The sequence below is a fragment of the Nicotiana attenuata genome, unplaced genomic scaffold, assembly GCF_001879085.1.
Source record: "Nicotiana attenuata strain UT unplaced genomic scaffold, NIATTr2, whole genome shotgun sequence".
Classification (NCBI taxonomy): Eukaryota; Viridiplantae; Streptophyta; class Magnoliopsida; order Solanales; family Solanaceae; genus Nicotiana; species Nicotiana attenuata.
Window position 1 is genome coordinate 307,003 of NW_017670543.1, and position 14,060 is coordinate 321,062.

General features: G+C 39.4%; 1 protein-coding gene across 1 annotated transcript; it reads right to left on the reverse strand.

The window, feature by feature from the left end:
* Window positions 1-7,266: 7,266 nt before the first annotated feature.
* LOC109240754 (dnaJ homolog subfamily B member 13-like) lies at window positions 7,267-10,165 on the reverse strand. The gene is made up of 3 exons (XM_019407431.1): window positions 9,764-10,165; window positions 8,838-9,262; window positions 7,267-7,892 (listed from the first exon to the last, which is right to left on the reverse strand). Exons 1-3 carry the CDS (start codon window positions 9,926-9,928, stop codon window positions 7,454-7,456), a joined length of 1,029 nt encoding a protein of 342 aa, XP_019262976.1. The 5' UTR covers window positions 9,929-10,165; the 3' UTR covers window positions 7,267-7,453.
* Between the last annotated feature and the right edge of the window lie 3,895 nt (window positions 10,166-14,060).

Here is a 14,060-nt window from a genome sequence, read left to right on the forward strand (position 1 = left end):
AGCACTGCTTCACACTCCAAAGGCAGATGAGAAACTTTACTTGTACTTGGCATTATCGGAAATCCCGGTAAGTGGTGTCCTAGTTCGAGAAGAGCAAGGTACGCAATTTCCCGTTTATTATGTAAGTCGAACCTTAGGAGAAGCAGAAACTAGATATCCACACTTAGAGAAATTGGCATTTGCACTGATACGCGCCTCTAGAAAGTTAAAACCATACCTTCAGTGTCACCCTATATGCGTGTTAACCACTTATCCACTTCGTAATATTCTGCACAAGCCCGAACTAACGGGCTGATTGGCCAAATGGGCCGTCGAACTCAGTGGGTACGATATAGAGTATCACCCCCGAACGGCCATCAAGTCTCAAATTTTGGCGGACTTCGTGGCCGATTTCACACCAACCCTTGTACCCAAAGTTGAAAAAGAACTCTTGTTAAAATCAGGCACATCATCGGGAGTATGGACCCTTTTCACAGACGGTGCTTCAAATGTGAAGGGGTCGGGGCTAGGCATCATTTTGAAGCCGCCCACGGGTAGCACTATTAGGCAGTCTATCAAAACTTTTAGGTTGACTAACAATGAGGCCGAGTACGAGGCCATGATTGCAGGTCTCGAGCTAGCTAAAAGCTTGGGAGCAAAAGTCATTCAAGCCAAGTGTGACTCTTTGCTAGTGGTGAACCAAGTGAACAAAACCTTCGAAGTTCAAGAGGATAGAATGCAAAGGTATTTGGACAAGCTGTAGGTGACTTTGCACCGTTTCAAGGAATGGACTTTACAACATGTACCTCGAGAACAAAATAGTGAGGCCGATGCACTTGCAAATCTGGGGTCATCGATCAAGGAAGATGAGATCGGCTCGGGGACCGTCGTTCAACTCTCGAGATCTGTGATCGAGGATGGTCATGCCGGGATAAACTCTACAACCTTAACCTGGGATTGAAGGAATAAATATATTGAATACTTGAAGAACGGAAAGCTCCCATCGGACTCTAAAGAGTCGAGGTCCCTACGAACCAAAGCTGCTCGATTTACACTGGTTGAAGATGGAACATTATACAGAAGAACATTCGGTGGACCATTGGCAGTATGTTTAGGACCATGAGACACCGATTATGTTTTACGAGAGGTCCATGAAGGCACTTGTGGGAACCATTCCGGCGCCAAACCACTGATTCACAAAATCGTTACAGCAGGATACTACTGGGATAGCATGGAAAAAGACACTAAAGAGTTTGTTAGAAAATGTGATAAATGTCAAAGGTTCGCACCGATGATCCATCAGCCCGGAGAACAACTTCATTCAGTCCTATCCCCGTGGCCATTCATGAAATGGGGGATGGATATCTCGGCCCTCTGCCATCGGCCCCAAGTAAAGCAAAGTTTATTTTATTTATGACTGACTATTTCTCTAAAAGGGTTGAAACACAGGAGTTCGAGAAAGTGAGAGAGAAAGAGGTTATGGACTTCATCTGGGATCACATCGTATGTCGATTTGGGATACTTGCCGAAATCGTATGCGACAATGGAAAGCAATTCATCGGCAACAAGTTAACAAAGTTTCTTGAAGAACATATAATATAAAGTATCTTATCAAAACCGTATCATCCAAGTGGAAACGGACAAAACGAGTCAACGAACAAAACTATCCTTCAGAATCTAAAGAAAAGGTTGAACGACGCCAAGGGAAAGTGGTGAGAAATTCTACCCGAAGTCCTTTGGGCATATCGAACGACATCAAAGTCCAGTACGGGGGCAACCCCGTTCTCTTTAATATATGGCTCTGAAGCCTTGATTCCAGTCGAAGTCGGGGAAACCAGTGCCAGGTTTCGACACACAACAGAAGAATCAAATCACGAGGCTATGAATATTAATCTCGAATTGTTGGATGAAAAATGAGAAGCTGCACTCATTTGAATGGCTGCACAAAAGCAACGAATCGAAAGATACTACAATAGGAGAACCAACCTTCGTCACTTCAGAGTTGGGAACTTAGTCCTGAGGAAGGTTACCATCAACACTCGAGATCCTAATGAAGCGAAGCTCTGCCCAAATTAGGAAGGACCCTACCAAGTCCTCGACATTGTCGAAAAAGGATCTTATAAGCTCGGCAAGATGGACGGCGAACGACTGCCAAATAATTAGAACATATCACTTCTCAAACGGTATTATTGCTAGGGTGTTGGATCGAAGACATCGAGACCTCAGGTTTTAAAGCACGCGTTGCACTCTTTTTCTCTTAAATCGATTTTTGTCCCAAATGGGTTTTTCCGGTGAGGTTTTTAACGAGGAAACAATTATATGATACCTGAGGAAAATTCAACAGTATCCAAGGCTTCTTCACAATCAACCTCGAATACTGGGGGGCATCACCCTCAGATGTTGTATTTTCGTGGGAAGTACTTCATGTCAAAGGGTCTCGATAGGGAAACTTTGTAATGGGCCACACAGTCGAATGAGCCGCTTCCATATAGATTAGTCGAGCCTCGATGGCAAAACATGTATGCATGTATAAATTATTCAAAGAAGCATTCTTTCTATATTAAACATCTTGTGTCTCAAAGAAAATTTTCTACTATACGAGCTCCATACTTATGATTTTGTGAGAAATGGCTCAAGGGCCAAGCGCAAATATGCCTCGAACACTCGGGGACTGTCGTCGGCGATCGATATATTCGAGTTATCTAAGCTCAAATTCATAATACCTCAAAGAGGCACCCCTCGATCTATAGGCCAAGGACATCATTCTCGGGGACTAACGCTTCGAACAAGTTCGAAATGTTATTGGGGAATAAGCCCAAGAGGCATAACCAAAGGCTACGGCCAAATTAATGCGGCTTGGAGACGTCCGAATCCCGCAATAAAAATAGGCCTTCAAATTCTTTAACAAAATGATTAGAAAAGGCTACCCTCAAATAATCAAAAGGGCTTCGATAAAATCAGTCCTCGAAAAACCTTAAGAGGTATCAAATTATCTTAACACAAACGTGCTAAGGCATAAAAAGCAGAAGGGTTTCAATCGACATCGAACCCTAAAAAACCCAATGGGTAAAAAATACATGCTAAGGCATAAAGAAATATTTACTAAGTATTTTAAGCTGAAAGATGGGAATAATAGCCATCTTTTAGAGGCCATATCGGCCCAATCTAAAGAGCCTAAGGGCCAATATACTTAGAGTTCGAGATCTTGTTCTCACTCCGTCCGAACCTAAGGGTTCGACTATTCCGAGCCCAAATAAAAACTGACTTGACTATGGCTCAAGGACTCATCATTATTCGACACAAACCCTAAAGGGCCTATGTTTCAAGTTCGAACTTTATTCGAACTCGACTGTAGTGACTACGAGGAATCCACCCAAAACCAAAACCTCGAACGCACCATTCAAAGCACAAGACTGTGCTAAAATTTTACAAGGCACAAAACGTGTTTGAAGATAAAAATTGAGAAGGCATTCAAAAGAAAATTTCCTTTATATATTGATATGTACAAGAGACCGATAGAGGCCTTACAAAAAAGAAAAAGAAGCTAGGTCTTTACTACGGCCAGGGACGACTTCTTCATTAGGGGTAGCTTCTCCTTCGGGCCCCTCGCCATTGTCGGATCCGCCTCGACTGCCTTCATCATCATCAACTTCATCATCGGAGGAGGCAAGAAGCCTGGCATCGGCTTCAAGCGCCTTGGCTCGGGCTATCTCCTCGGAGAGGTCAAAACCTCGAGTGTGGATCTCTTCGAGGGTCTCCCTCCGGACTTGTTAGCTATAATCTTCGTCTTCTCGACCTCCGCCTTGGCCTCAACACGCTCGGCTTCAAGCTCCTCGGTCTTTTTGGCCTGGGCTGCGATTTTCTCTTTAATGCTCAAAGTTGGACCTCGGCCGATGACAGTTTGGCCAAGGTAGCCTCTTTCTCCGCAGCGAGGCGGTCCATGTTCTCCTTCCACCGATCACAGTCAGCTTTGATTTGATCAACTTCCCCTCGGAGCAGCTCGATCCTTTCCACCTTTTGCTGCAACTGAGATATTGAAGTATTAGCCTTCACAGTTGGGTCGAGTCCGTACTCTTTCAAAAGGATAGTTACCTACTCGTCTAGCTCGGCCTCTTCCTTACGAGCCTTGGTCAAATCCGCTTGAAGGTCCTTCAGTGCTTCATCCTTTTGGCCGCGAAGAAGCTTTAGAGCGTTCCTCTCCTTCGAGACTTTCTGGAGCTCGATTTCGCACTGACTCGGGTCGGCTCGCGACTTGGAAAAGGCCTATACAAAATAAAAATGCAAGTTAGACTTGAAGAAAGAAGAGTAACGAAAGGAATAGCAGCAACTAATGCTTACTCGAGATAGGAGACGTTGGGCCTCTTCAAAAAGGATGGACGCGTCATTGAGATCAACGGCATCATCGACCCCGGTAAAATAATCTTGGAAGGGATCCTCTTTACTGGGGACTTCCGCCTATGTCAGGGGTCTATAGAGCCCGAGCGTCCCTTATAGCCTCCTCAGGAAAGGCCAGTAGAGAAGGAGAGTGACCTACTGTCACAACCCCGAGCGAACAACTCGGGGTGCCCCGTTCAGACCTGGGGGTCTCAGAACTGGCCCCCTCCGGTATATTTGTTGATGGCCGAGGAATAACCTCAACCTCGGACGATTCGAGGGTTTTGCCCGAATCTTTCTTCGAAGCCTCCTCATCACGAGGAAGGGTCTCGACAATCGCCCCCGACTTGGAAGGCTTGGTGAACTCGACTGAATTCCTTGCTCGAACCACCAACGCCGAATCATCGCCCCCATCCTCCTCTTCTTCTTCCTCTAGCTGGTGGACCGACTCTATAGCCACAGGGATGAGATTTCTCCTGCGTCTTCGAACTGGAGCCCTTTTAGGTTGGGAGTCCTCGGACTCCGAGAACCTCTTCCTCTTGTTATCTTTTCCCGACTTCAAAATCGGGGACTCAGCCTCTTCCCCAAGCGGGGCCGGCCTCATGTCAGCAACATCTCCAAGTCCTGCATAAAAGAGAGTCAAGTATAAATAAAGTGAAACGTTATAGAAAAAGTCATCGAAGGCTTACAGGATAAACTTACCATGATTCTTGGCTTCCCATCTGCCCTTTTCCAAGTCACGCCAGCAGCGCTCGGCATGGGAGGAAGTCAAGGCAAGCTTCCGATCCCAGTCTTCGAGGTCGGGGACTGCGTAAGGCATCCAAGCAACCGTTGCATAATAGATGAAGGCATCACACAAAGCAAAAAATGGAGTACGAAGACCAATGAGTAATATGTTACTTACGATCGGGGTTCCACTTCTCGGGGAACGATAGTTTCTCCTCTGGGATGAGGTCGCAGGTCCTTACCCTCACGAACCAGCTCATCCTACCCCGGTCCTTGTCCTCATCGATGCTCGCGAAAAAGGACTTCGTTGATCGGCGTTGGAGCTTGATTAATCTCGAAAAATTCGAGGTCGATACAACCGTATAAGGTAGCTGAGAGTGAATTCCAACCCCTCGGCCTTGCTAGAAAAGAAGTGGAGCATGATCACTATAAGCCAAAACGAGGGATGAACCTGGTCGAGGGTGACCTGGTACCTTTTGCAAAAATCGACGATAACTGGGTCAAGAGGACCCAATGTGAAGGGGTAAGTATAGACACTTAGAAACCCCTCCACATGGGTGGTAATACTCTCTTCGGGAGCGGGGATTTGTACCACGACCTCGCCCCCCCCCCCCCCTCCAGTTACAGTCTCTCTTAACAACGTTGAGATGGATCGCCTTTATCGAGCAGATATATCTCGACACGTGTTCACATCGGCCAGGGACCGACGGAGGGTTCTCGACTTTGAAGTCGAATTTTAAGACACAAGGGCCGGGAACGTACTCGTGAGGGAGCGGTTCCACCGGCATTTTGTCACCGGCCGGCCGGGAAGAAGAGGAAGAAGCTTTCTCCTTTTGTAGGACGGTCTTGGAGTTTTGCCATTGATTCAGGTAGAAGGAAGCGGAAAGATATGAAAATTGGTATTTTTTGTGCTAACTAAGTTGATTCAATGGGTGGTGAAAGAGAAGAGATGGAGAGAGTAAGGAACTTAGAAAACTTCGTGGAGGCGAAAGTAAAATTGATTCAACCAAAGAACCTGAATTTATAGATTCACGGCGAGGTTCGGTGGTGCTAGTGACCGACCGTCACTGGAAAGCATTAATGGTTTGGGGAACTGCACCGATAGGACGTTTCGGTCACTTCGATCGCTTACGTCACGGGGATGACATCATTATCAGGGTCTCCGGAAAATCGAGGCTCAAGTCGTTTCTTATTGTTTTACTTTAAGAAACGAGAGGACTATCTGTATATGGTGGAAATCGGGGCTACCCGATTTCATTCCTTGGTCGAGATAGGAATCTCACGTCAGAGAGCTAGGACGTCGAGTCCAGGTCGAGGCCGACCTCGATTGCGGATAGAAAAAGGCAGACTTCGAGTGACACCGGCATGGCTTGATAACGAAAAAGGCGAGTTATCCGTGATTGGTCGAGAATCATGGCGTGAATCTCGGAACAGATCGATCTACAGTAGTTAATTAGATGTTAATATGATTTCCTACTATAATTAGAAGTGTACCTTATTTAGGACTCCTCTATTATATAAAGAGAAATCTCATTCATTTGTAAGGGGCATCATTGTTCACTGATAAGAATATATACATTTATTACTTTCCTGCTATTTCAGTTACTGTTTATCAGAGTTGCTTTATTTTTTACTACTCTTGCCATCTGCTATTTCGGTTACTGTTTATCAGAGTTGCTTTATTTTTTACTACTCTTGCCATCCCACCTCGAGGCTATCCCAAGTCGAGGTTGAGACCTGACCAACGCACTGATTTGATACTTTATTCTCTAATTTATTTATTTATTTTCTTGCTTATTGATTGATATTGGACGAAATGACATATCCTTAAAAGCACAATATACGCTTAATTATTATCCGAATTTGAGGGTAAACAACAACTTCCTTCAAGAAGCTTTTCCGTTTTCTTGAGACAAATTCACGGTATCTTTACCAATAAACAGTACTAATATTTTATTACTTTAAACAGTACAGCTCTTGTCCACTGGTTTTGCTGTCCCTTGCCCTTTGCAAGTTCGATCTCTAAAAGCCACTATCATTTTAACAAATGAAAAAAGCACAAAAGATACAACGAGTCAGATCCCACGACCTTCATTAGATCAGACAGCGTGCGGCAATGAGTCGCTAAGTGAGTACTACAACAGATTTGTTATGACATCTCCAGCTTTAGCTTAGAAAAGATTCTTGAAGAGCTTAAAATGTCAGATCCTTGATTACTATCACATCATTCATTTATTGTCTTACACTCACAATTTATAGCTAAATACAGGAAGACTACAACTCGAACCAATTACCCAAAGATACAAAAGAGAGAGAAGTAAGAAAAAGAAAAAAGAAAAGTCAAAAGCACAGAGATTGCGTTAAACAATTTGGCCTAAGAAGCAAGCAACTTCTTGATTCCAGTCTTCTGGTCTGCTGTTAACCTTGTCGGGAACTTGATATTGAACTTGATCCTCAAATTCCCTCTCTTTGAAGGCTCTTTTGCTATTGGCATTCCTTCCCTTGGGACAACCTCTTCGTAGTTTGGATGTATTACATTGTTTATAGGTATAGTCAGTTTTCTTCCATCTAGTGTCGTTAGATGGACCGTGTAGCCTGTTAATGCTTCAGCCAGTGAGATTTTCTGAGTGGTCACAAGGTCATTCCCGTCCCTCGTAAACACACCGTGTGGTTTCTCATCAATTATGAATATAAGATCTGCAGCTACAACATTTGGCTCTTCATTTCCTTTTTCCTGGAATGTAATCTTCGTTCCCTTTTTCCAGCCAGGTTTGATGTCAATGGTCAAAATTTCTTCTACTGGTAAAGTCTTCCTGCACAAAAAAAATTAGTCGTCAGCATATCGATTGATGAGTTTAACTTCTATACATGAGGGTGTAAAAAGTTTTTACACTGTCAGGTAACCTAAAAGGTGATTAAACGTAACTATGAAACAAGGCAGATAACCTTCTACAACGGGTTAAATTGCACGATTGCATAAAAATTTATTTATGCCAGCAGCGCGTAGTATAAATCCATACAGAATTGCTGTAAAGCAATCCGAAAGGACCATGACCATACATAAACTAACAACATTGGCTTTAATATCAACAGAAGTGCCATGAAGCTCACACTCAACGCATAAATGATCTGCCGTAATTATTTGAATCATAGACTATAGGACCAGATTAAAGACCGGGAATAGTGATAAAGTTTCAACAACAATAGTAGCAACTTTCTGTAATTCGAGCAGATGAATAAAGTTGGACATTGGTTTGTTCTTTTGTATGTTATCTATGCCAGCGAATAATTAAGAAGTTACAATTCACACGCCCGATTTTGATCTATGACACACAAGAATGTTCAGCAAAGCCATATAATACATTTAAGCAATTACTCCTTCTATCCTACTTGTTTCTTTATAACATCCCTGTTATTGACATTGAAGCAATATTTTGTAGTAGAAATTTCATCCGAAAGATGCAGCAAATACAAGTCTCAGACTACCTGATGGACATTGCACTGCAATCAGGTTGGCTCTCAACAGTGAAAATCATATGAGGTAAGAGGGATCATCAAAATAAGAATGTAACAACTAAGTAGATGATCCATTTATTGAAGCGTAACGAATTCAGCGGATACTAATTTGCAAGTTTACCAATCAGGGACCATATTTACTGAACCAACAGAAAGGACAAACATGACTACATAACAATACAAGCGAAATAATGAAGAACAAGCATATCATATATGGGAATTAAACGGATTAGTTTACTTACCCGCTTGCGTCAGCTATCTCCCTAGAGATTTTCATCTTCTTGGTTGTCCCCTTATAAAGCTCTTCTAAACTACAAGGCAATGTTCTTTCAATCGGTGGCGCCTTTCGAGGGCCTGAACTCATTGGTCTGCCTTCTCCAAATGAACTGAAGATATCATCACCAAACATTGAACTAGAAAACCTTGAACCTCTCATCCCAGTACTACCACCACCCATACCCCCACCAAATGGGCTCGAAAATCCGAAAAATTCTGTGAAAATATCATCGGCATTTCTAGGATTGAATCTAAATACATTTGGTCCATCTCCTGTCTGAAAAAATGTCTGCCCACCAGGTCCACCAGCATCAGGTGGTGGCACTTGACCTTTAAGCCCTTCTTCCCCATACTGATCATATATTGCCCTCTTCTGTGGATCACTTAATACCTGCATCGATAATTACAAATTAACACCATATTAAATAAATAATCATAATCCAGACTAAGTTCAACCTGCTTACAACAACAAAAAAAAAAGAAATTCTAAAGCGTTCCAACCAGTGGAGAACAATCTTGAATCAGTCTTATGAAAATGCCGTTTTGAATACAGGGTCGGAGCTAGCTCTACGGGTTCTACCGAACTTAGTAGCTTTGGTGCAAACTCTGTATTGGTCTTAAGAAATCAATTGAATATGAATAAATTATTAATTTAGAATTTAATAACTTAAAAGAATCAAAATCCCGAACCCATAAACTTTAAATCCTAGCTCCGCCGACAATTAAAATCCCATTCAAGCTAGTTTTAGTTACATGATGGACCTCCTCTATTTGAATATAGTAAATAACATAAGCAAATTCAAGAAATAAAGTATTGGAAACAGAGATTAGTAGCTTAATACGATAAATAGAATGAAGAATAAGAAGCAAGAATTATATATATATATAATACCTCATAGGCTTCAGAGATCTGTTTGAATTTAGCTTCAGCTTCTTTCTTGTTATTGGGGTTCTTATCAGGATGCCATTTCATAGCCAACTTCCTATAAGCTTTCTTCAAATCATCATCTTTAGCATTCTTATCAACCTGCAATACCTTATAATAATCTGCACCCATCTTCTAACTCTTTAATTTACCAGTAATTGAGCTTAAATTTGATGAGTTATTAGAAAGATAAACGTAAAAGGTGTTGTGTTGTGTGCAGTAGAAAGATTGAAGTTTGTGTTTGGAATTTGATTGTGTGATATATGTTAAAAGGTTTTAAGGGGGAGCGTGTTATATTATTATTGTTATTGTTAAAGAGAAGGAGAGAGATGGGTCTAGAAAAACAGAGGTCGTAGAAGGGGAAGAATGTGGAAGTTTCCAGATTTCAGTTGATTACTACTGCCCCGCAGTTATTTTGACGTGGAAACAAAATTCGGTATTTTCAGAAAGCATTTTAACCGTCGAAAAATTTAGATTTCAAAATTATATGCTTAAACTTCTTACACAATGGATATCATTTCATAAAATAATACTCCCTCCGGTTCATTTTTTAATTAATTTTTCAGTTATTCTTAAAGATATTAGAAATCCACCTTATAACATTAATTAATAATAAAATTGACCATATTAACTATAATTTATTCATTTAGAAATATAACACATTGTCGTAGGCTCTTTACTCCAAGAGCAACTTTAAAAAAAAGAATTAATTCATTTTTTATATCTGAAAAGATCAAATATTATGGATCACAAAAAAGATCAAAAATCAATTAAAATGAACCGAATGGAGTAGTTTGAATAACATTTTTATTTTTTCATCATTAAATATACTGAAATAGAAGAACTAAAAGTCAAATCAATGGAGTAATACAAATAGAAATATGTACATTCAGACCTCTCTATAACAACATTCCTATATATAAAAGTCAAGTTTTTTTTTTAGAACCGATTTTTTAAGTTATATTTTACCTCTCTATAACAGCTTTTTACCTATAACAGCAACAACCATATTTATAGCGGAATGCACTTTGTAAAATTACTCCTTTATAACAACCATATAGAATCTTTATAATAATAATTCTAAAAATATCGCACAATCTTTTTTATTAAACAAAGTTTTTATCTTGCATAAGATATAAGATTTGAAGATTTGCACATGATCTTTTCCATTTGATAGATTCGAAAAAAAAATTAGATAGACAATTTAACTATTAAGCTCTTAGATTGTCCTCAAGGGAAAGCTATTGGATACCTTCTCGCTAAAAATTTGGAAACGAATCTTCGCTAATTTACGTGTTATATCGCTAGTAAGAGAATGAAATCTACGAAACAAGCTACAATTACTTCCATCAATCTTGAAAGAATTTATTTTTCTAGGTAGTTTTAAAATGTCTTACTTAGATTTAAATATTTATATGTCTAGTTATGATTTTATTAATAATGTATTAGCTTTCTTCAATATTTAACTAGTGAAATGTGCATATATTTTGAGATTTTAAATTTGAATAACTTTTTTATCTTTTATATGTAACATTATAAAAAAGAATAATTGATTTTTGGATAATTTTTATCTATAACAGCCAAAAAATATTTAAACGCCAAATGTTGTTATAGATGTATAATAGCCATTCACTATAAAAGTTAAAAAAAATATCGGAATAAATGAGGCTGTTATAGAGATAGTTGACTGTATTTAAAACTTTTTGAAAATTTAAAAAAAAAAAGAATAAATATTTTTGTTAAAAATTATTCACTCCTTTGATTAATTCTATTTGTCACACCTCCTTTTACCCGTAAGGGATAGGGAATTTTTTCAATTTAAGTGACAATAATCGAAATGAGATTATTCATATTCAAATTCAGAGTCGCCACTTGGGATAATTCATGGTGTCCCAACTCACCGGTTTAAAATCCCGAATCGAGGAAGTTTGACTCTGTTTTACAATCCGCGAAACACAGAAATCCGGGTAAGGAATTCTGTTAACCCAAGAGAAGGTGTTAGGCATTCCCGGGTTCCGTGGTTTTAGCACGGTCGCTCAACTATTATTAATTGGCCTAATTGTCTGATTAATGACATGTTTTATTCCTATTGTGCATTTTTAGCTTTCTAAACCGCTTTTAATTATTTATGGAATTATTTCTGGAACAAGTTACGATTGTCGTACACTTGTTTGTTTTTGTACATGTTGCGAATCGTGTCACGGGAACCGTACCACAATCTACAACACGTATATTTTATTATTGCTCGAGGTTGTGGTTGGGTCACATGAAATGTACATCCGAATTGGAATTTATGTATCGTAACCATGTCACGAGAACCGTATCCATAGTCACGATCATTTATTATTAATCGCGCCTAAAGCAAGCTACGAGGTTTATGAATTGTTTTTCTAGACTCAGAGATTCATGAAAGGCTTGATTAGGGATAACAATTATGGAAGAAACATAAAAATGTAATCAATTGCGGATATTAATAAATCATATGCACTTATATAATCAACTGCTAAAAAGCGTCGCAAGCGCCTATAGAAAGAAATGGCAGTCAATTAATGAATATTCCCGTGTATGCAAATTCTTCTGACAACAGGTTGTATTTCCAGAATATAAGTAAATAGCCATAGCCCATATGGTTAGATCGATCAACTATCTTCATTAAGTCTAAGACAACAAGTAATACTTAAATTTAGAACTATGAACAACATATTTGTATACTTAAAGCCAATTGATACTAAAGATAACATAACAAACAAATATAGGCAATTGTAACTTTAAAAAGATCCATAAGGATCTGATGCTTCATTTACAAGAAATAATCAAGGAACCAAAATTGCAAAATCTTTATATCTATCACAGCTTCACAAACGAGCTACTCTTGCCTTGCACGCCTCTTGTTCCTTTGGGCAGACCTCTGAATTATAAGAAATAGCCACGGGGGCTACTCTTATAAATCAAATCTGTTATGCTTATTAGCTAAATGACTATGCAACAAATTTGGTTAGTCCATTTATGTAGATGTTAATTGAGTACGAGCCACTTATTTTTCAAAGAATAAACCCTCATGAAACTACAACAAATTGATTATGAGGTGATTCATAGCACATAACTTGTAAGCCAAAACAACAAGTGAATCTGAGATATTAGGCCTATACCACGACTTTGAAACAGTTGTGTAAACAAGTCAAAATGCAAGTCCAATCACCATATTTGGTTAAGATGAGCACCAAAAACTAGAAATTTACACAGAATTGCTTGCCATAGAGTACAGTAAGGGAATCAAACACAAATGACATCAAATAATCCAACCATTATTCATAATTGCAATAAGGAAGCTAATAGGCAAATTTATACATACCTATTGGCAGAAACAGCAAGTAAAAAGATCAAATAAAGGTCAGAAAACCAGGTATGAAGCTAAGTTCAATGTAGCAACACAAATAGCAACAGTACAGAAGGAATAGCTTCCAAAACCCCAATCTAAACCCATATTTCAGAGAGAAAAGAAAAAGAAAATCAGTGTTCTTGAGTGTATTTAAGAAAACATTCAATCCAGCCGTTTTTTCTTTTTTTCTGTGTTAAAAACCCTTCCCTCAAAGTGAGTGAAATGAGCCCTTTATAGGAGTATTCTAGGGCAACCAAATATATGATTTTTTTCATTCAATTTCACCCTTCAAGATTTTGTTTTACCCCCTGGACCCAAAAGAAAGCTGAGCTGTCCTTATTTTATTTGCATAAAACCTAAATGTGTCTAACGGGTGGGCCGGGCCGGGCCGAGGTAGACTTTTTTTTGAACCGGACGGGTTGGGGGTACGGGCCGATTCCGGTTAATTGTTAACGGGTTTAACGATTTCGGATTTATCCGGGTAAAAAGTAACCCGTATGGGTAGGGGTTTACGGGGCCGGGCCGGGTTACAGGTATTTCAAATTTTTTTAAAAAAAGTTTTTGTACCTTTAATTGTAATTTATATAAAATATAAAGTAAAATATATAAAGATAACAATGATTATGGAAAAAATTGCACTTATAAATTGCAAGTGCAACATGTATTTCAATTTTTCAAATTTCAAATTTCAAAATTCAACTCTTACAAGTTACAACCAAGTACTAAATTTGACAAGTACTAAATTCAAAGGTTTTGCATTGCCCTTGTAAGTTCTTCATAATCAATATGAACTGATTGTCCTTCTTCTGGAGTGTTAAATTCAGATGAGTTACCATGTGTTAATATATCTCCAAGTTCCTCCTCTTCTGGGCTATCAACATGTTC

Bases quoted from the DNA above. Each gene is read 5' to 3' on its own strand.
- LOC109240754 (XM_019407431.1), bottom strand. From the start codon at position 9,928: ATGGGTGCAGATTATTATAAGGTATTGCAGGTTGATAAGAATGCTAAA. The intron at 9,263-9,763 runs GTATTATATATA...TTATCGATGCAG, and splicing joins AGATCTCTGAAGCCTATGAG to GTATTAAGTGATCCACAGAA. The intron at 7,893-8,837 runs GTAAGTAAACTA...TTTTTTGTGCAG, and splicing joins GAGATAGCTGACGCAAGCGG to GAAGACTTTACCAGTAGAAG.